The sequence below is a fragment of the Bufo bufo genome, chromosome 6 (genome assembly GCF_905171765.1).
Source record: "Bufo bufo chromosome 6, aBufBuf1.1, whole genome shotgun sequence".
NCBI lineage: Eukaryota > Metazoa > Chordata > Amphibia > Anura > Bufonidae > Bufo > Bufo bufo.
This window is the reverse complement of record NC_053394.1, coordinates 55,044,346-55,067,635: the sequence shown is the minus strand read 5'-3', so window position 1 is coordinate 55,067,635 and position 23,290 is coordinate 55,044,346. Positions and strand designations below refer to the sequence as shown.

The 23,290-nt window shown below is 47.4% G+C and overlaps 1 protein-coding gene across 5 annotated transcripts in view; it reads left to right on the top strand.

Annotated features, from left to right (window-relative positions):
* The window catches only part of PHC1 (polyhomeotic homolog 1), a 40,979-nt gene extending 19,149 nt beyond the window's left edge, over positions 1-21,830 (top strand). For 3 of the 5 annotated variants that reach the window (XM_040438691.1, XM_040438689.1, XM_040438690.1), the window contains exons 12-15: positions 9,173-9,278; positions 9,883-10,042; positions 11,875-12,100; positions 21,429-21,830. In XM_040438691.1, coding sequence (XP_040294625.1) covers positions 9,173-9,278; positions 9,883-10,042; positions 11,875-12,100; positions 21,429-21,583 — 647 coding nt within the window. In that variant the 3' untranslated portion in view covers positions 21,584-21,830. The remainder of the gene's footprint in view (positions 1-9,172; positions 9,279-9,882; positions 10,043-11,874; positions 12,101-21,428) is intronic. The other 2 variants (XM_040438693.1, XM_040438692.1) reach the window with 1 other exon arrangement.
* The last annotated feature ends 1,460 nt before the right edge of the window (positions 21,831-23,290 follow it).

The following is a 23,290-nucleotide window of genomic DNA, read 5'->3' as shown; positions in this document are numbered from 1 at the left end:
TGCGCATCCCTAAAATATCAGTGACATCCAGTGCAGTTTTTCCGTAGACTGTGTCCCCTGCGGACAGTTAAAGGGAACCTGTCGCCTCAAAAACGCATATAAAACGGCCAGCATTACTTCATAGTAGCCCCCATTCTATTAATAATCACATGTTTGATCCGTTAGTTTGATTCTCCATAGGTTAAAAAAAACAATGTTTTAAGCGCCATCAGCGCTATCTTGCCGTTCAGCGTGAAGTCAAGGGGGCAGCGGCTTCCTTGCTTCAAGTCAAGGCAAGCATGCCCCCTAACCGTCCCCTCCCCCCATTGTTAGCCTGCAGTGCGGCCGGGATCGCATAAGTCTCGCGCATGCGCAGTGCGCCGCTGGAACTCCGGCAGCCGGAGACAGGAACACACTTTACCAAGGAGTGCACTGCACCGCTCATGCACGAGACTTATGCGATCCCGGCCGCACTGCAGGCTGTCAATCTAACAAGAGAGTGGACGGTTAGGGGGCATGCTTGCCTTGACTTGAAGCAAGGAAGCTGCTGCCCCCTTGACTTCACGCTGAACGGCAAGATAGCGCTGATGGCGCTTAAAACATAGTTGTTTTTTTTTAACCTATGGAGCATCAGACTAATGGATCAAACGTGATTATTAACAGAATGGGGGCTACTATGAGGTAATGCTGGCCGTTTTATATGCGTTTTTGAGGTGACAGATTTCCTTTAAATTATCCGCGCCACATCTCCTGTGTAAAGTGTGCGCATCCCAAAAATGTCAGTGACATCCAGTGCACTTTTCTCCGTAGACGGTGTCCGCTTCTGACAGTTACCTGACCAGGCCCACATCTGCTGTGTAACGTGTGCGCTTCAAAATTATTTTGGTGACCAATTTAATTTTTCAATGGACGGTGTCCGCTGCGGACAGTTAAATTATCTGTGCCCCATCTCCTGTTTAAAGTGTGCGCATCTCTAAAATATCTGTGACATCCAGTGTCCTTTTTCTGTAGACGGTGTCCGCTGCGGACAGTGACATCAGCTGCGCTACATCTCCTGTATAACGTTTGCGTATCCGAAATATCAGTGACATTCATTCAGTGCAATTTTTATTAGCCGGTGGTGACAGCGACATTACCAGCGCCAAATCTCCTGTATAACGTGTGTGCATCCTAAATATCAGTGACATTCATTCAGTGTAATTTGTCATTAGGCGGTGGTGACAGCGCCATTACTTGGGCTATACCTCCTGTATAACGTGTGCGCATCCTAAATATCAGTGATATTCATTCAGTTAAATTTTTTATTAGCCGCTAGTGACATCGACATTACAAGCGCTTTTGGCCAGGGACGCTACATTTCCCTGACAGCACACCGGGTGAACGTTGTGGAGGCCGGGAGCGAGTCGTACCCTGGGATGGCACTGGTGCTATCGACGCCAAGGATTTCGAGCCCTACTTCCATCGGGGTTTCCGCCGCCACCTACGTTACTGGCTGCAACCCCCCCCTTCTCCTCCTCCACTTCCACCTCTGAATTATCATCTTGCAGCACCAGTCAGCCATCGGTCAGTAGCTGGAAGCAGTGTAGCACTGCAGTGAGGAAGCTGCAACAGGCTGTGCTGAAACTTATTTGCTTAGGTGACAAACAGCACACCGCCGCAAAGCTGTGGCAGGGGATAAGGGACCAGACTGAGCTGTGGCTCTCGTCCACAAATTGTTTTTTAAATGGTCAGCTCGACAGCAGGCCCTCGTCCACACAATTGTTAGCTCAGTAGAAATCCCTCTTCCACAAATTTTTTACATGCTCAGCTCGGTAGCAGGCCCTCGCCCACAACATTTTTGACATGGTCAGCTCAGCAGCCGGCCCTCGCCCACAACATTTTTTAGTTGGGCAGCTCAGCAGCAGGCCCTCACCTACAATCTTTTACACGGTCAGCTCACCTCCTGATGAGGACAGCGAAGTCTTGCCTGTTGGTACTCTGGCACACATGGCTGACTTCAGGTTCGGCTGCCTTTCCCGCGACCAGAAGTTATCTAGAGTCAACAAAGCGGCAGCAGGCTCTCGCCCATAATGTTTTCGCTGGTCAGCTCACCTGCAGGCCCTCGCATATCTGTGACGTACAGTGTACTTTTTGTGTAGGCGCTGCGAACAGTGACATTAGCTGTGGTACCTCTCCTGTATAACGTTTTTCTCATCCTACATACCAGTGACATTCCATGTAATTTTTTATTACTAGTTACAATAACAGGGCCTCTTAAAGGATAACTGTCATATTTTCATAAAAAAAAAAAATAATTTTTAGCATATGTTACTGCTGCAGCAGTATTATGCATAAAGCAATCTTTAGTTTCTTTACTTACCACTGTTTTCCTTGAGTTTTCCCCTTAGTTACGGCTGTTTTGAATCCTACATTATGAGGATCTTCTCAAGATGGCTCCTCTGCCAGTTCTCTGAGGCCAAAACTGCATTCCCTCAGGTCACATACAAACTTGCTGTAGCCAGCAGCTTCCTGCCAGCCAATCATATTGGATTACTGAGACACGCCTCCTCACTCTGAAGCTTAATCCAGGCATGCAGTGTGAAGGACCGCCCCTCTGTCTTACTAGCAGGAGACAGATGAGCCATAGCAATGGTCTTTAAAGGGAGCAATGGAAAGGGACAGGAGACATTAATGAAAGCTGTTATTATAAGGTAATTACAGATCTTTTGGCAATCATTGACAGACTAACTCAAGTATACATGCCTAGCTTTAATAAACTAGCAAAAAAAAAAGACAGTTATCCTTTAAGTGTCCTGTATTGTTATTTATTGTCACTACCTCCCCGAGTCGGGAGTGGGTAATTTGTGCGCCACCTGCTTGCCTTCCTTGGATGTGGTAGACGTTTCTCTGGCTCCATCTCCGGGATCGAACACTGGTTCCCCGTTACCCGTGGTCACCATGGTAGGCGCAGAAAGTACCATCGAAAGTTTATAGGGCAGACATCCAAATGGATCATCGATGTCACAGGGGCGTGCGATCAGGCAGAAGTTATCTAGAGTGAACAAAGCGGCAGCAGGGCCTCGCCCATAATGTTTTCGCTGGTCAGCTCACCTGCAGGCCCTCAACCATCATTTTTTGCATGGTCAACTAAGCAGCAGGCACTCTCCCATAAGAGTCTGGTCAACACAATCCTCACCGCCGGAGATCACTAACTAATTAGCTCGGAGGAGTCTCGTTGGTTATCAGAATTAACCAGACAAATCGCTCCACCAACTCAGAACGGCCATGCACCACCACCCACAGAATCGAGAAATAGCTATCAATCTATCAATCCTTTCAGTGTCCGGGCCGGGTGAGGTTTGCTGTGTTGAGTCAAATTAAGCCGCAGGCTCCACTCCTGGTGGTGCCCTTCCGTCAATTAGTTTAAGTTTCAGCTTTGCAACCATACTCCCCCCAGAACCCAAAGACTTTGGTTTCCCGGAAGCTGCTCGGCGGGTCATGGGAATAACGCCACAAAACACCTATCGGATCGTCTTCGAACCTCCGACTTTCGTTGTTGATTAATGAAAACATTCTTGGCAAATGCTTTCACTGTGGTTCGTCTTCCGCCGGTCCACGAATTTCACCTACAGCGGCGCAATACGGATGCCACCGGCCGTCCCTCTTAATCATGGCCCCAGTTCCGAAAATCAACTATTTTTGGCTGAACTTGCACTTTATATACAAGTAAATATACAGGAAAGAATGTTTCCTATCAATTTTTCCTCTAAAATCGATCTTATCTTCGGTTTTGTGCATATTGTCAGTCTGTCAAATTGGCGTACTATTCGGACAACATCTCAGCAGCGACCTGTGAGTCCAAGATGCATCCAGACATCCTCCCCATGCTGTTCCCGAACCATTTTGGTGGTGTTTCCCTTAACCACCTCCGGACCGCTGTACGCACAGACGCGTCCTGGAGGTGGTTGATTCATTCCTCCTGGACGCGCCGGCGCGTCCTCTCGCGAGACGCGAGATTTCCTGTGAACGCGCGCACACAGGCGCGCGCGCTCACAGGAACGGAAGGTAAGAGAGTTGATCTCCAGCCTGCCAGCGGCGATCGTTCGCTGGCAGGCTGGAGATGTGTTTTTTTTTAACCCCTAACAGGTATATTAGACGCTGTTTTGATAACAGCGTCTAATATACCTGCTACCTGGTCCTCTGGTGGTCCCATTTGTTTGGATCGACCACCAGAGGACACAGGTAGCTCAGTAAAGTCCCACCAAGCACCACTACACTACACTACACCCCCCCCCGTCACTTATTAACCCCTTATTAGCCCCTGATCACCCCTAATCACCCCTGATCACCCCATATAGACTCCCTGATCACCCCCCTGTCATTGATTACCCCCCTGTCATTGATCAACCCCCTGTAAAGCTCCATTCAGACGTCCGCATGATTTTTACGGATCCACTGATAGATGGATCGGATCCGCAAAACGCATCCGGACGTCTGAATGAAGCCTTACAGGGGCATGATCAATGACTGTGGTGATCACCCCATATAGACTCCCTGATCACCCCCCTGTAAAGCTCCATTCAGATGTCCGCATGATTTTTACGGATCCACTGATAGATGGATCGGATCCGCAAAACGCATCCGGACGTCTGAATGAAGCCTTACAGGGGCATGATCAATGACTGTGGTTATCACCCCATATAGACTCCCTGATCACCCCCCTGTCATTGATTACCCCCCTGTAAAGCTCCATTCAGACGTCCGCATGATTTTTACGGATCCACTGATAGATGGATCGGATCCGCAAAACGCATCCGGACGTCTGAATGAAGCCTTACAGGGGCATGATCAATGACTGTGGTGATCACCCCATATAGACTCCCTGATCACCCCCCTGTCATTGATTACCCCCCTGTCATTGATCACCCCCCTGTAAAGCTCCATTCAGACGTCCGCATGATTTTTACGGATCCACTGATAGATGGATCGGATCCGCAAAACGCATCCGGACGTCTGAATGAAGCCTTACAGGGGCATGATCAATGACTGTGGTGATCACCCCATATAGACTCCCTGATCACCCCCCTGTCATTGATTACCCCCCTGTCATTGATCACCCCCCTGTAAAGCTCCATTCAGACGTCCGCATGATTTTTACGGATCCACTGATAGATGGATCGGATCCGCAAAACGCATCCGGACGTCTGAATGAAGCCTTACAGGGGCATGATCAATGACTGTGGTTATCACCCCATATAGACTCCCTGATCACCCCCTGTCATTGATTACCCCCCTGTAAAGCTCCATTCAGACGTCCGCATGATTTTTACGGATCCACTGATAGATGGATCGGATCCGCAAAACGCATCCGGACGTCTGAATGAAGCCTTACAGGGGCATGATCAATGACTGTGGTGATCACCCCATATAGACTCCCTGATCACCCCCCTGTCATTGATTACCCCCCTGTCATTGATCACCCCCCTGTAAAGCTCCATTCAGACGTCCGCATGATTTTTACGGATCCACTGATAGATGGATCGGATCCGCAAAACGCATCCGGACGTCTGAATGAAGCCTTACACGGGCGTGATCAATGACTGTGGTTATCACCCCATATAGACTCCCTGATCACCCCCCTGTCATTGATCACCCCCCTGTCATTGATCACCCCCCTGTCATTGATCACCCTCTGTAAGGCTCCATTCAGACATTTTTTTGGCCCAAGTTAGCGGAATTATTATTTTTTTTTCTTACAAAGTCTCATATTCCACTAACTTGTGACAAAAAATTAAATCTCACATGAACTCACCATACCCCTCACGGAATCCAAATGCGTAAAATTTTTTAGACATTTATATTCCAGACTTCTTCTCACGCTTTAGGGCCCCTAGAATGCCAGGGCAGTATAAATACCCCACATGTGACCCCATTTCGGAAAGAAGACACCCCCAGGTATTCCGTGAGGGGCATATTGAGTCCATGAAAGATTGAAATTTTTGTCCCAAGTTAGCGGAACGGGAGACTTTGTGAGAAAAAAATAAAAAATATCAATTTCCGCTAACTTGTGCCAAAAAAAAAAAATTTCGATGAACTCGCCATGCCCCTCATTGAATACCTTGGGGTGTCTTCTTTCCAAAATGGGGTCACATGTGGGGTATTTATACTGCCCTGGCATTCTAGGGGCCCCAAAGCGTGAGAAGAAGTCTGGTATCCAAATGTCTAAAAATGCCCTCCTAAAAGGAATTTGGGCCCCTTTGCGCATCTAGGCTGCAAAAAAGTGTCACACATCTGGTATCGCCGTACTCAGGAGAAGTTGGGGAATGTGTTTTGGGGTGTCATTTTACATATACCCATGCTGGGTGAGATAAATATCTTGGTCAAATGCCAACTTTGTATAAAAAAATGGGAAAAGTTGTCTTTTGCCAAGATATTTCTCTCACCCAGCATGGGTATATGTAAAAAGACACCCAAAAACACATTCCCCAACTTCTCCCGAGTACGGAGATACCAGATGTGTGACACTTTTTTGCAGCCTAGGTGGGCAAAGGGGCCCATATTCCAAAGAGCACCTTTAGGATTTCACTGGTCATTTACCTACTTACCACACATTAGGGCCCCTGGAAAATGCCAGGGCAGTATAACTACCCCACAAGTGACCCCATTTTGGAAAGAAGACACCCCAAGGTATTCCGTGAGGGGCATGGCGAGTTCCTAGAATTTTTTATTTTTTGTCACAAGTTAGTGGAAAATGATGATTTTTTTTTTTTTTTTTTTTTTCATACAAAGTCTCATATTCCACTAACTTGTGACAAAAAATAAAAACTTCCATGAACTCACTATGCCCATCAGCGAATACCTTGGGGTCTATTCTTTCCAAAATGGGGTCACTTGTGGGGTAGGTATAATGCCCTGGTATTTTAGGGGCCCAAATGTGTGGTAAGGAGTTTGAAATCAAATTCTGTAAAAAATGACGAGTGAAATCCGAAAGGTGCTCTTTGGAATATGGGCCCCTTTGCCCACCTAGGCTGCAAAAAAGTGTCACACATCTGGTATCTCCGTACTCAGGAGAAGGTGGGGAATGTGTTTTGGGGTGTCATTTTACATATACCCATGCTGGGTGAGATAAATATCTTGGTCAAATGCCAACTTTGTATAAAAAAATGGGAAAAGTTGTCTTTTGCCAAGATATTTCTCTCACCCAGCATGGGTATATGTAAAAAGACACCCCAAAACACATTCCCCAACTTCTCCTGAGTACGGAGATACCACATGTGTGGCACTTTTTTGCAGCCTAGGTGGGCAAAGGGGCCCATATTCCAAAGAGCACCTTTTGGATTTCACTGGTCATTTACCTACTTACCACACATTAGGGCCCCTGGAAAATGCCAGGGCAGTATAACTACCCCACAAGTGACCCCATTTTGGAAAGAAGACACCCCAAGGTATTCCGTGAGGGGCATGGCGAGTTCCTAGAATTTTTTATTTTTTGTCACAAGTTAGTGGAAAATGATGATTTTTTTTATATATTTTTTTTTTTCATACAAAGTCTCATATTCCACTAACTTGTGACAAAAAATAAAAACTTCCATGAACTCACTATGCCCATCAGCGAATACCTTGGGGTCTCTTCTTTCCAAAATGGGGTCACTTGTGGGGTAGTTATACTGCCCTGGCATTCTAGGGGCCCAAATGTGTGGTAAGGAGTTTGAAATCAAATTCTGTAAAAAATGACGAGTGAAATCCGAAAGGTGCTCTTTGGAATATGGGCCCCTTTGCCCACCTAGGCTGCAAAAAAGTGTCACACATCTGGTATCTCCGTATTCAGGAGAAGTTGGGGAATGTGTTTTGGGGTGTCTTTTTACATATACCCATGCTGGGTGAGAGAAATATCTTGGCAAAAGACAACTTTTCCCATTTTTTTATACAAAGTTGGCATTTGACCAAGATATTTATCTCACCCAGCATGGGTATATGTAAAATGACACCCCAAAACACATTCCCCAACTTCTACTGAATACGGAGATACCAGATGTGTGACACTTTTTTGCAGCCTGGGTGGGCAAAGGGGCCCACATTCCAAAGAGCACCTTTCGGATTTCACTGGTCAGTTTTTACAGAATTTGATTTCAAACTCCTTACCACACATTTGGGCCCCTAGAATGCCAGGGCAGTATAACTACCCCACAAGTGACCCCATTTTGGAAAGAAGAGACCCCAAGGTATTTCGTGATGGGCATAGTGAGTTCATGGAAGTTTTTATTTTTTGTCACAAGTTAGTGGAATATGAGACTTTGTAAGAAAAAAAAAAAAAAAAAAAAAAAAAAAAATCATTTTCCGCTAACTTGTGACAAAAAATAAAAAGTTCTATGAACTCACTATGCCCATCAGCGAATACCTTAGGGTGTGTACTTTCCGAAATGGGGTCATTTGTGGGGTGTTTGTACTGTCTGGGCATTGTAGAACCTCAGGAAACATGACAGGTGCTCAGAAAGTCAGAGCTGCTTCAAAAAGCGGAAATTCACATTTTTGTACCATAGTTTGTAAACGCTATAACTTTTACCCAAACCATTTTTTTTTTACCCAAACATTTTTTTTTTATCAAAGACATGTAGAACAATAAATTTAGAGCAAAATTTATATATGGATGTCATTTTTTTTGCAAAATTTTACAACTGAAAGTGAAAAATGTCATTTTTTTGCAAAAAAATCGTTAAATTTCGATTAATAACAAAAAAAGTAAAAATGTCAGCAGCAATGAAATACCACCAAATGAAAGCTCTATTAGTGAGAAGAAAAGGAGGTAAAATTCATTTGGGTGGTAAGTTGCATGACCGAGCAATAAATGGTGAAAGTAGTGTAGGTCAGAAGTGTAAAAAGTGGCCTGGTCTTTCAGGGTGTTTAAGCACTGGGGGCTGAGGTGGTTAATTTCTGACCTTTTTCCTATAAATCAGGCACCCTCCCCTCTTCAGAGCAGGGGGTGCCTGGTTTAATGCTCGGGTTCTCCCATTGACTTCCATTATACTCGGGTGCTCGGTCGAGCACCGAACATCCCGATGTGTTCTGCCCGAGCACTACGGCGCTCGATCAAAACTACCGATTATATATTAGTAACATACCCTGAGGATAAGTCAACAATATCAGGAACCTGGAAATCCCCTTTAATTTATTTCTCTGTTAGATTTTTCTGGAATAACTTTGTGTTTTGTTACAGATTCTATAACCTCAAAGCTGTTGAAGTGCGAGTACTGTGGAAAGTTTGCTCCAGCAGACCAGTTCCGTGGCACAAAGAGGTTCTGCTCTATGACTTGTGCCAAAAGGTAAACCTGAAAACATGAGTATAAATACTGATGTGCTGCTATGTAAATTTCCTCGGAAATCAAACTGTATTAAAGAGGTTGTCCAGGCTTTTACTGTTGATGACCTATCCTTAGAATAGGTCATCAATATCAGATCGGTGGGGTCCGGCACCCCCGCCGATCAGCTGTATGGGGAAACGCAGTGCGCACATGCCGTCTACTTTCTCTCTTCCTGTTCTCTGCTGCTGTCTATGGCAAGATCACATACGGCAGCGGTGAAGAGAGAAGGGAAACGGCACGTGTTCACTGTGTGCGCCATCTCATCATACAGCTGATCGTGGGCGTGTCGTACCCCACCGATCTGATATTGATGACCTGCCTGATTTAAAAAATGAGGAGCATCATACATCAAAGTGCAGGGCACTGTGTCCACATATAAAACACTGTAGCAGTAAATAGCCTTAGGGAACACTATGTAAATGTAATGTGCAAAACAAAGAGCTGCTGACCCAAATAATCAGGTACAAAAGATAGTTATGTATTCAGGAACCCTAGTAAACTATAGGAGTACCAAAGAGCACCCATAGGCGTTTTTGAATTTAAAACAAATCTTTTTCTGTGTTAGATATAATGTCAGCTGCAGCCACCAGTTCCGTCTTAAAAGAAAGAAGCTAAACCCACTCCAAGATGCAGGAGGAGTCAGAGTGCGCAGACGTGGTCCACGGAGGAACAGCTCTGAGATTGCACGGGCCAAGATCCAGGGGAAGAGAATGCGGGTAACAGAGGTGCCTGGAGCCTGATTCTTTCACATTGTAGAACTTGAAGTGTTTTTTAAATGTACAGTCTTCGTCAGCAGTGCAGAAATCTAAAGGGTGAACATATTTAGTGTCTGTATGCAGTGAGAAGTAAGGCAGGTACAGTCTCTCTGCAGTCATATCCTTGCATCTTGCACTCAGTTGGTGGGGGTTTCTGAACATGTACCCCCACTGATCAAATGGTAAATGCCTATTTCTCTGGGATGTAGGCATTGATGACCTATCGATTGGATAGGTCAGGGGTGGGCAACCTGTGGCACTCCAGCTGTTGTAAAACTACAATTCCCAGCATGCTCCATTTATTTCCATGAGAGTTCTAAGAAGAGCACAGCAAGTATGCATGCTGGGAGTTGTAGTAGTTTCACAACAGCTGGGGAGCCGCAGGTTGCCCACCCCTGAGATAGGTCATCAGTATCAGGTTGACGGGACTATGACTTCTGTCACCCATACTGCTCTGTTTGCAGGAGATGCAGCGCTGTAACCAGGCACCTGAGCTATACAGTTCTGTTCACAGCGTAATGGTTGTCTCCTTTTACTGAATTGCGTCTCCCATTCACTGCAGTAACCAAGCATAGCTGCTACACAGCGGACGGAGCCATGTAGTTCTGGTGCCTGGCTCCATCTGGTTTAATGCCTAACTCCTGGGGAAGCCCTTAAGGAGAGGCCATCAGCAGAGATGGTCAGTTCGCAGTGTTTGCCAGCGAACACATGCGGGCTGCCATCTTTAGTAAGGTAGACTCACCCGTCCGGCGAGGTACAGGTAAGCCCTTACCTGTGCCGGAAGCCGGTCTGAAATCAAATGCAGTCACCGGGAGCAGGCAGTTTCGAGAACAGCCGCCGGGGGCCTTCATCGGGCTGTTCTCAGAACTGCCTGCTCCCAGTGACTGCATTTGATTTCAGACTGGCTCCCGGCACAGGCACAGGCACAGGTAAGGGCTTACCTGTGCATCGCCGGACGGGTAAGTCTACCTTACTAAAGATGGCAGCCCGCATGTGTTCGCTGGCGAACACTGCGAACTGACTATCACTGGCCATCAGTAGTTGACTTGTTGAAAACCTCTTCAAAGAGGTTGACTGAGAGAGTTAAAAATCTTGCGCCTGCCACTGAATGGTCTGAAATAAAAATGATGGTATACTTCTGTCTCCAGCGCCATTCTCTGCTCTGCCAGTCCAGTTCTTCCGCCACCGCAGTGACGTGCCGCTTTAAAAATGTGACTGAATAGAGACTGAGCCCCAGCTCTTCCTCCATCCTTTGCTCTAAGTCGTCTTATACATTTTAAACAATATATAACAGCAATATAACTTAAAATATGTATTCAAAATGTTAGTTTGCCAACAGGAACATTGACATTAACCACAATGCTTTCCAATAGGTGTCGTTCTGCTAGGGACAGATTCCTCTGCTGCCTGGAATTTTCTCCTGTACAGCACTTCTTCTGACCAAGCAAGATGTCAAGGAGAATCTTGGTTATGAAAATGAAATAGTTAAACATAATTGAAAATGTAATATCCCCGACAGATACATATAATGAGGAGCCAATCTAATATTGTGCCTGGTAGTACATGGATTACATTGTTAAATGCACAGTAGACTCAAGGGTGTGGCGTTCATTTTAGTGGCTGATACAGTGACAGTAAATAGCTTAGTTTTGTGGTGCCTATAAGGGTTGCAAACTTGCAGCACCAAAGGTGCCTGTGGGGTTTTTGAGCCCTAAGTACTGTGAGGATCGCTGATCTGTAGATTGAATGTTTGAATACACTACGTTGCTGACCAGGATCTTGCTTCTCTTACTTTCTTTCAGGAGGATTCCAGCCGTGGATCTGATAATTCCAGCTATGAAGAAGCTTTCTCTCCAACTTCTCCAGCACCTCCGTCCTGCAGGACGCCACAACGGGAGAGGGATGGGAGCACTCCTACCAGCGGACCATCAAATTCTGAGCTTCTGGGGATTAATCCGGTGTTTCTGTCGAGCAATCCCAGTCGCTGGAGTGTGGAGGAGGTGTACGAGTTTATTTCTTCTCTGCCAGGTAATGTGGACATGATGTTCTTCTATGCTGAATACACTGAATACCTTAAATGGGTTCTCCAGGAATTAAAAACATGAAAATACGTAAATATTATTTTATAATAAATATGTTCACAAATACCTTTCTTTGCTTAGAATGGCTTGTTTTGTCTAGGGAGCAATCATTAGGAGAAATAAAATGGCCGCCGTCCTATCAGTACACACAAAACCTGTCCTAATCACACAGGAGGACAAGTTACTTCACCACAATGAGCCATAGTGCTGCCTCATCCTCCTCTCTGCTCTGCTTGTCAGGGGTTATGATCCTGAATCTCTATGGGAATGGAGAAGATGAGGAGACATGAGAGGAGGGTGAGGTGTGGCTAATGAGCAGCAGCTCTTGTTTACAGTCTCCATTACCACAGTCTGTCCTGTCCTGTCCGTCCTCTCTGTACTTCATGTCTCTTCATGAACTAAATTCCCCAGAGATTCAGCTAAAGTTCTTATCTTTATTCAGGATCATAATCCCTGACAAGTAGAGAGGAGGATGAGGATGAGGCAGCTCTTTACCTCAGTGTTGAAAAGTAACTTGTCCTCCTGTGTGATCAGGACAGGTTTTGTGTGAACTGATGGGACTGCGGCCATTTTGTTTCCCCTGATGATTGCTCCCCAGACAAAACTAGCCATTATAAATAATGAAAGGTATTTGGGAATATATTTATAATAAAGTAATAAGTATTTTCATTTTCTTAATTCCCGAAAAGCCCTTTTAAAGGATATTCCCATCTAGATATTTATGGTATATCCACAGGATATGCCATAAATGTGTGATAGGTGCAGGTCACGCTTCTGGGACCTGCTCCTGTCTCAAGAAAGAGGATCCCATCTGACGATGCCTGGAATGGATGGGTGACCACGCCTACATAACACGCTCCATTCACTTCTATGGAACTTTCGAAAATAGCCAAGTAAGCAAGCTTGGCAATTTTCAGAAGTCCCATAGGAGTGACGAGAGAGTCGCGCAAATGCAACCACCTCTCCATCAGCGGCAGTGCAACTTGTGTCCTTGTTCTTGATCAGAGCAAGTCCCAGGGGAGAAACCTGCACCTATCGGACTTTTATGGCATATCCTGTGGATATGCCATACATGTTTAACCCCTTTAGGACACAGCCTTATTTCACCTTAAGGACTAGGCCATTTTTTGCAAATCTGACCAATGTCATTTTATGTGGTGATAACTTTAAAACGCTTTTACTTATCCAGGCCATTCTGAGATTGTTTTTTCGTCACATATTGTACTTCATAACACTGGTAAAATGGAGTAAAAAATAATAATTTTTATTTATAAAAAAAATACCAAATTTACCAAAGTTTTGGAAAAATTTTCAAATTTCCAAGTTTCAATTTCTCTACTTTTATAATACATAGTAATACCTCCAAAAATAGTTATTAGTTTACATTCTCCATATGTCTACTTCATGTTTGGATCAGTTTTGGAATGCAATTTTATTTTTTGGGGACGTTACAAGGCTTAGAAGTTTAGATGCAAATCTTGAAAATTTTCAGAAATTTTCAAAAACCCACTTTTTAGGGACCAGTTCAGGTCTGAAGTCACTTTGTGAGGCTTACATAATAGAAACCACCCAAAAGTGACCCCATTCTAGAAACTACACCCCTCAAGGTATTCAAAACTGATTTTACAAACATCATTAACCCTTTAGGTGTTCCCCAAGAGTTGATGGCAAATGGAGATTAAATTTCTCGCCCAATTCCTTGGGGGACACAGGAAACCTTGGGTATAGCTCATCTCCATAGGAGGCGTGACACTAAGTGAAAGACTGTTAAGCCCCTCCTCCTGCAGCTATACCCTCAGCCTGGAGCGAGCGACTACCAGTTTTTTGCTTAGTGTCAAGGAGGCAAGACACTCTCTGCACTGCAGAGCTGTCTTTGCTAAAGATTTTATTTTTTTTTTCTCTTTTTATTATTTTCAACTTTTTTCCCTTTTTTTCAACAGGGACAACAGAGTCGCAAAGACTTCTCTGTTTTCCCGGGGTTGAGCTGCGCCAGTGCCGGCTATCCGCACTGCTGCCTCCCCCACAGAAGAAAAGGAGGACCAGGGCAGCCCAGCTCCCCTGCATCCCGCCAGCACAAGGGTCGCCCGCCTGCAAGCCCCTCTCCAGCTTCCTGCCACTTCGGTGCCAGTGGCTGAAGGGGCGTCCCTGCTGGATGGACTGAGGGTGAAAACGTCGACTGGTGAGGTGGCTATACAGCCGTTCCTACCACCCCCCCCCCCCCCCCCCCCCCCCCCCTCTGTTAGGGTTCTAACTTCTGTGTTCCCTCTGCCTAGCCTTGTCACATTACAAGGCTTACTGTCGGCTTCCCCCCTTTGTGTGTGGAGCAGGACGGAGCGGTGCTCGTGGGGGAGGGTTTACTGCACAAGTCCTTTTGTTATCTCGGCCAGTGCTGCCGCTGTGTTCAGATGCCGGCTGACTTCTCTTGCTGGCTACCGGTGTGTCATTCGCCGCCGGTGTATAAGGAGGTGGTCGGGGGGCAATATTTTCTCGGCGGCATATTTGTTTGAATCGCGCGCGCGCGCGAAAGTTCCAGCGGGGGGGCGGAGCTTCGTTCTGCTTCTCCTGTACATGTTAGGCATTCAGTCGGGGGTGCGGACGTCTTCTTCCTGCTCCTCGCTGGCCCCGCCTCCTCTTCGTGCCAGCCTGCTCTCAGGACAGATCGTTTTTACCTCAGGTGTTGCCGCTGCTGTTGCCGCTGCTGTTGCCGTCCGCTCCCACTGTGACCTGGTAGGACTGTTGACCCCTTCTAGCTCTGCACCCCTCTGGCCTGGACGCTTTTATATTACTTCAGCCAACATGTCTGACCCCTCAGCGCCGGCCGGTCCTTGGTATCACACCTGCACCGTATGTAAGGCGCCCCTTCCTCAAGGGCAGCCTGACCCGCATTGCTCGGCTTGCAAAGCCCCATTACAGGGTCCGCCATCTGTTGTGTCACCCCCTGGCCTCTTGGATCCCCCTGACTGGGCTAGATCCCTTTCCCAGGCTGTGGTCAGCCTCTCTAACGTTGTGGGCCGCCTTGCAGAGGTATTGCCCTTATCGCAGCCGGATATTCCCCTGCTGGGCCCTCCGGGTTCGCTATCTTAGCTGACCCGTCTGAGTCCCTCTCTCCAGGCGACACCTCCAGAGCCCGTCAACCCCAGAAGCGGTCTAGGGCGGAGCGCCTATCATCCTCGGATGCTTCAGTATCACCCCCAAGGGTGCGCTCTCAGTCGGGCCCTTCCTCGATACAGGATATGCCCTCTGAAGGGGAACTAGTTGATTCAGATTGTGATATGGACTCGGCCTTGCCTTCAAAACTGGCTTCTGCTGTGGGCCATCTTATTAACAATATTCGTGATACCTTTAAGATTCACGATGATCCTCCTAATTCTGAAAAAAAGTGTTTCCTTTTTTCGCCATAAACAGACGTCTGCAGTTTTTCCCCTCCACACTGACTTCTCGTCGGTGGTTTCCAAGGCCTGGGCCCGCCCTGATGCCCGTTTTACCCCGCCTAAGAAGTTGGATATCTGTTATCCATTCCCGGCGGATTGCATTACAAACTGGGCGTCACCACCCAAAGTCGACCCCCCGGTGGCCCGTTTGGCAAAAAGCACGGCTATTCCCGTTGCTGATGGCTCTTCCTTACAATCCACTGAGGATCGCCGTATAGAGGCCATTACCAAAGGTATCTTTGCAGCCTCCGGTTCCGCCCTCCGGCCGGTCTTTGCTTCCGCTTGGGCTGGAAAAGCGGTTTCAGAGTGGGCTTCTCAGCTGGATCAGGAGCTTGAATCCGACGTCCCTATTCAGGACCTCCGTGCTCTAGTCCAACTTATCGTTCAAGCCGGCAAATTCGTCTGTGAGGCATCCCTTGATGCGGGGGCTCTCATAGCCCGTTCGTCTGCCCTGGCCGAAAGCTTTGGTTAAAGGTTTGGACGGCGGACTCCACGTCAAAGCGGTCTCTTACTGGCCTTCCCTTTACTGGTTCTCGATTGTTCGGGACCCGCTTGGATGAAATCATATCCGAAGCCACGGGGGGGAAGAGTACGCATCTTCCTCAATCTAGGACTAGGACCACCACTCGAGGCCGTCCCACTTTTTCTCGCTTCAGGTCTTCCCGCAGGGCTCCCGCACCTCGCACCTCTTCAGGTCCATCCCCTAACTCTGTCCAAGACAGACGTAAGAAACCTTTTTTTCGGACCCAGCCCTCCTGGCGCAAGTCACAGCCTGCTCGCCCTCCCGCGACCAAGCAGAACACTACCTGAAGGTGCGCCCCCACCCACCCGGGTGGGGGGACGTCTCTTCCTGTTCAGGGACTTCTGGCAGGCGCACGTCTCCGACGCCTGGGCTCTCGAAGTTGTGTCTTCCGGGTACAAACTCGAGTTTACGTCCCTCCCCCCAGTTCGGTTCTTTCGCTCCCGGGTTCCCCGGGATCCCCAAGGGGCGGCCGATTTCTTTACTGCCACTCGCACCCTTCTGGACAAAGGGGTCATCGCTCCGGTTCCCATGGAAGAAAGATTCAAGGGGTTCTATTCGAACCTTTTTGTGGTCCCCAAAAAAGAAGGCTCGGTTCGTCCCATTCTGGATCTAAAACGGTTAAACCGTTTCCTTCGTCTTCAGCGATTCCGGATGGAGTCTCTCAGGTCGGTGGTGGCCTCTCTGGAAAAAGGGGAGTTCCTGGCCTCTATCGACATCCAGGACGCCTACCTTCATATTCCAATCGCTCGGTGTCATCAGTGCTTTCTGCGCTTTGCAGTGGGGTCCGACCACTACCAGTTCGTTGCTCTCCCCTTCGGGCTGGCGACGGCCCCTCGCGTTTTCACAAAGGTCCTTGCCCCTGTCCTCGCCTTACTTCGTTCCAGGGGAGTTTTTCTTCTTCCATATTTGGACGATCTCCTTATCAAGGCACCCTCTCTGTCACTGACATCCGCCAGTGTGGACCTCTCGCTACAAACCTTACGCCGGTTCGGTTGGATTATCAATCTTCCCAAATCCGCTCTTGTTCCATCCAGGCAACTGATCTTTCTGGGGATGCTGCTGGATACAGATGCAGCGGAGGTTCGGCTTCCGTCAGAGAAGCGCCAGCTCCTTCATCGGTCAGTTCGGAGCCTTCTGACCCACCGCCATCCTTCCTTCCGGTTCAGCATGCGGGTCTTGGGACAGATGGTGTCCTGTTTCGAAGCAATCCCCTACGCGCAGTATCACTCCCGCACCTTTCAGACTGCCATTCTGTCCGCATGGGACAAGTCCCAGGAAAGTCTGGATCAGCACTTTCCACTTCCCCCCCAGGTTCGCTCCTCTCTCCTCTGGTGGTTACGGACCCCTCTCCAAGGGAAGTCCTTCCTGCCGATAACTTGGTTGGTGATTACCACCGATGCCAGTCTGCGGGGTTGGGGGGGGGGGTGTTTCCTCCTCGGTCCGTACAAGGCACTTGGTCTCCATCGGAGTCCAAACTGCCGATCAACGTTCTGGAGCTGAGGGCGGTTCTCCTTTCACTCCGGCATTGGACTTCGCTGCTTCAGGGTCACCCTGTTCGTGTCCAATCGGACAATGCCACGGCTGTGGCATACATAAATTATCAGGGGGGCACTCACAGCGCGGCGGCGATGAGGGAGGTGTCTCTAATCCTTCGCTGGGCGGAAATTCATGTTCCAGCCATTTCGGCCATTTACATCCCGGGAGTGGACAATTGGGCGGCGGATTTCCTCAGCCGGACGACGATCGACCCGGGCGAGTGGTCTCTGCACCCCGACGTCTTCGAGTCTCTTTGCCTCCGTTGGGGTCGTCCGGACGTGGATCTCATGGCCTCCAGATTCAACCACAAGCTTCCCACCTTCATGGCCAGAACCAAGGATCCGGACGCTTACGGCGCGGACGCGCTCGTCCTTCCCTGGACGGAGTTCTCTCTCCTCTACGTTTTTCCGCCCCTGCCTCTTCTTCCACGAGTCCTTCGGAAGATCGCGGCGGAGGGCACGCCTGCGATCCTAATAGCCCCGGATTGGCCTCGTCGTCCTTGGTACGCCGACCTTATGTTGCTCCTGGCAGACGCCCCCTTGCCTCTGCCTCTAAGAGAAGACCTCCTCTCTCAAGGGCCAATCTTCCACCAGCATTTAGGGTCGCTACGTTTAGCGGCGTGGCTATTGAGACCGCGGTCCTAACGCGGCGGGGGTTTTCTGCTGACGTGGTCCGTACCATGATTCGTGCGCGTAAACCGGCTTCGTCCAGGATTTATTACCGAACCTGGCGGGCCTATTTGAATTTCTGCGAGACCTTAGATGTTCATCCCCTTCGGTTTTCTCTCCCCACGATTTTATCCTTCTTGCAGTCTGGTCTGGACTTGGGTTTAGGTCTCAGTACCCTAAAGGGTCAGATCTCAGCGCTTTCGATCCTTTTTCAGCGACCTCTGGCTCCGCTCGGTCCAGTTAAGACTTTTCTTCAGGGGGTTGCTCACTATGCTCCCCCGTATCGCGCTCCCGTTCCATCTTGGGATCTTAATGTTGTGCTGACGGCTCTCCAATCTTCTCCTTTCGAGCCTTTGCGCAGGGTTTCCCTTCGCTTGTTGTCTTGCAAAGTTTTTTTCCTCGTTGCCATCACGTCTCTTCGGCGTGTGTCTGAATTGGCGGCACTTTCTTGCGTAGAACCCCTCTTGGTTTTTCACCAGGACAAGGTGGTTCTCCGCCCGGCTCCGGATTTCCTTCCGAAGGTGGTGTCCGCTTTTCACCTGAATGAAGATATTGTCCTTCCTTCTCTGTGCCCGTCCCCGTCTCATCCTCGGGAACGGGATCTTCACCGTCTGGATGTTGTTAGGGCTCTGAGGATCTACTTGGATGTAACTAGACCCTTGCGGCGCTCGGATTCTCTATTTGTGGTTCCGGAGGGTCCGCGCAGGAGGCTGGCGGCATCTAAAGTGGTTATTGCCCGCTTCATCAAGATGGCTATTGCTGAGGCTTACCGTGCTAAGGGCAGGGAACCGCCCTTTGGTGTTACCGCTCATTCTACCAGAGCGGTCGGGGCTTCCTGGGCTCAGCGAAATCGAGCTTCGGCTGAACAATTGTGTAAGGCGGCCACCTGGTCTTCTTTGCACACTTTCACCAAGTTCTACAAGGTGAACACTTATGCATCGGCGGATGCTGCTTTGGGCCGCCTGGTCTTGCAGGCGGCGGTGCCTTAATGCCTATGGTGCTTTAATTCATCTTGGGTTGTGGTCCCTCTCTATTTGTGGACTGCTTTTGAACGTCCCAAGGTTTCCTGTGTCCCCCAAGGAATTGGGCGAGAAAACGAGATTTTTGTATAACTTACCAGTAAAATCTCTTTCTCGCTCTTCCTTGGGGGACACAGCACCCACCCATTGTTTTGGTTACCCTGACGGGAGTTTTGACTTGTTGGTGTTAATTTGGTTGATCCTTGCCTTTGTTTTAACTACTTGGGCACATAACTGGTAGTCGCTCGCTCCAGGCTGAGGGTATAGCTGCTGGAGGAGGGGCTTAACAGTCTTTCACTTAGTGTCACGCCTCCTATGGAGATGAGCTATATCCAAGGTTTCCTGTGTCCCCCAAGGAAGAGCGAGAAAGAGATTTTACTGGTAAGTTATACAAAAATCTCGTTTTCAGAATTTCAATTTCACAGGGAGCCACTTTCCATAGGTGGCGCTGGCGAGATACTTCTTTTTCTTGGGAGATACAGTTGTGTTCAAAATTATTCAACCCCCAATGCTGTAAAGGGTTTTAGGGAATTTAGTGTACATTTGTAATTGTGTTCAGAATGAAATCTTACAAGGACTTTTTAAAGAACCAATTGCAACTAAAATGACATCAATTGTTTTTGTAATACAGTATTAAATGTTTTTTTTTGTGATTTCTTCATTGACACAATTATTTAACCCCTTAAAGACTACCACTCTTAAGAACAGAGGTTCCTTCAAGTGTTTTCGATCAGGTATTGAAAACACCTGTGGATGTCAAGGAGCAGCAAAGTGGAGAAAAGTCCCCGTGTGACTGCTGAGGAACTGAAAAAAGATTTGACAGATGTGGGTACTGAAGTTTCAGCTCAGACAATAAGGCGCACACTGCGTAATGAAGGCCTCCATGCCAGAACTCCCAGGCGCACCCCCTTGCTGTCTCCAAAGAATAAGAAGCGTCGACTGCAGTATGCCAAAAGTCATGTGGACAAACCACAAAAGTGTTCTGTGGACTGATGAAACAAAATTAGAACTGTTTGGGCCCATGGATCAACGCTATGTTTGGAGGAGGAAGAACAAGGCCTATGAAGAAAAGAACACCTTGCCTACTGTGAAGCATGGCGGGGGGGTCAATCATGCTTTGGGGCTGTTTTGCTTCTACAGGTACAGGGAAGCTTCAGCGTGTGCAAGGTACCATGAATTCTCTTCAGTACCAGGAGATATTGGATGAAAATGTGATGCAGTCCGTCACAAACCTGAGGCTTGGGAGACGTTGGACCTTTCAACAGGACAATGATCCCAAGCATATCTCCAAGTCCACTAGAGCATGGTTGCAGATTAAAGGCTGGAACATTTTTGAAGTGGCCATTGCAGTCACCAGACTTAAATCCGATTGAGAACCTCTGGTGGGACTTAAAGAAAGCAGTTGCAGCGCGCAAGCCTAAGAATGTGACTGAACTGGAGGCTTTTGCCCATGAAGAATGGGCGAAGATACCCGTAGATCGCTGCAAGACACTTGTGTCAAGCTATGCTTCACGTTTAAAAGCTGTTATAACTGGAAAAGGATGTTGTACTAAGTACTAAGATTGAATGTCACTTGGGGGTTGAATAAAACTGATAATCATGTGAGCACAGAAAATACATTTGTGGTTATTTCATTATAAATGTTATGTTATATTTGTCTGACTTACAAGGGCCTCTTTGATTTAATTGTAAACAAGATGACTGAAATGATCAAAATCAATGTCAAACTGGCCAAAACACTCAATTTCAGTGGGGGTTGAATAATTTTGAACACAACTGTACCTCTTTGTGTATTCATCTCCATACAGGTCTGGTCTCTTTAAGGAGATTCAGCTCCCTGCCTAAGCTGCTTTGGGCTCCATTATCCCCTCTGGCGTATTTATAGCTACTGTGTAATTGTTAGTTTTCCAGCTTATGTAACTAAACAATTTACCCGTCCATGGATCACTATGTCCTCTGTCTTGGTGCGAGTTAAACCTGCACTAGAAAAAAAATAAGCCTGAATCTGTTTAGTTGCTGTAGATGTTTCCTTCATTTCTTCTTTGCTTTATATTGTTAGACCCGCCAGACTAACGACACTTTCCCTCCTTGTCATCAGGATGCCAAGACTTGGCCGAAGACTTCCGGTCTCAGGAGATCGATGGGCAGGCTTTGCTTCTCCTGAAAGAAGAGCATCTTATGAGTGCCCTGAACATTAAACTTGGACCTGCTTTGAAAATCTGCGCCAAAATTAACCTGTTAAAGGAGACTTAATTTTTTTTCATGCTATCCCTACAAAGCACAAGGGGATGGAGAAAATGACTGAGGACTCCCCAGGGCAGTTGCCCCTTGTTCCTAACAAAAAAAAGTAGGGAAGACAGAACTTCTTAAAAAAAAAGAAAATTGGGACATCAGCGGTCTTTACAACAGGCCCCCATTTGTAAAACTCTCCTACACTCGTGCTCCAAGCTCTTCTTTTACCATCTCTTCATTATTACTCTAAATATATACCCATATCTTCTATATGTCTGTATCTGGTCCTTCAGGTACTGTGCCTATTACGGGGAAGCTCAAGGCAACGGAAGACTTTTCTGCGGCCAGGCCTTGCGCCGATTAATGTTTCTTGTGAATTGGACGCACCTCTATGGACAGAGGAGAACATTAATAGGTCCCAGATTTGGTGGAGAGGGACAGCAGACATCGATCTACATACATGTAGCATATCTGTAGACAAGATACAGATAAAGGCGTTGTAAATATACTGGTCTGTACAGGTACAGGGGGTCTCTATTCTGTCGAATCATATGCACACATTTTTACACGGACCTGAATGTATATAACGAGATCCTCTGATCACGCTTACTGTAGAGACCGGTATTTCTGACATGTCCACACTGTTTTTTCTCTGTGTGCCTCTCATTAGTGTACGCTGGTCTGTTGCACATGATATGCAATGGTTTAATATGTTGCTGCAGCATGCAATACTGCCCATGGATACCCATAGTCACTGAGGCAGACCACTGCTGCACAGTTATGTGACCACGTTCTCCATCACCACCAGGCCCCGTGTGTGCACCAGCATCCCCATGGGTGGGATCTGAGCCTTAATAATACGAATTCCTATCTCCTTACAGTCTACCCTTACCATTGCTGTACTGAGGTACAGCAGAGACCTTACCTTAGCCTGCATATGGCAGAGGCTGCCATTTAGAGGAGTAAAGTCCTCTGCACCAGCTCACTAGAAGAAGAAACCTGTAAATCCCTAACCTCACCCCAATTCTTTTTCCCTTGGTCTTTGCATGTTAGGGACGTAAGGAGTTGTTAAGACCTGGTTCTCAGAATTATGACAATCCAAGGCCTGCGTGATAATGTTCCTTGACCTGCCCAATGATCTGTGCCTCATTTGATGTGACAGGATCCAGCCAGGGGAATAGTAGTATACACGTGATGTTATTATCCTCCCTATTTCAAAGGAGTTGCATGGGATTAGATAAAAAAATATAATTCTTCCCAAAAATAAGTGCCACTCTTCTTCTTTTTTTTCTTTTTTTTTTTTTCTTCTTTTCCCCGCGGTATGAGATTGGTATTGCAGCGCAGCTTCATTCATATGAATAGGGCTTATTAAACAGAAATACGCCTAAATTAGGCGTATTTCTGGCGCAGAGGCCGTGATTTGTCCCAGCTCACGCCAGGTCTTAAAATAAAAGTGGGTGTGGTGTGGGTGGGTGGGACCGGCAGGCTCGTCTCATTTACCATTTTCTACGCCTGTTTTTAGGTGTAGAAAATGGTCTAAATGTAAGACGGCTAGGAAGCTGTCTTACATTTAGAAGCGGCAGTGGATCCGCTAAAGTTATGTAGAGGCTGGTGGATCCACTTGAAAACGCCGGTCTTAATAAATGTGCCCCATAGCGTTTAGTTGTAATACCTGATACTGTCCATGGAGAAGAGTGGCGCTGCCTATGGGCGGGGAAAAAACTGGAC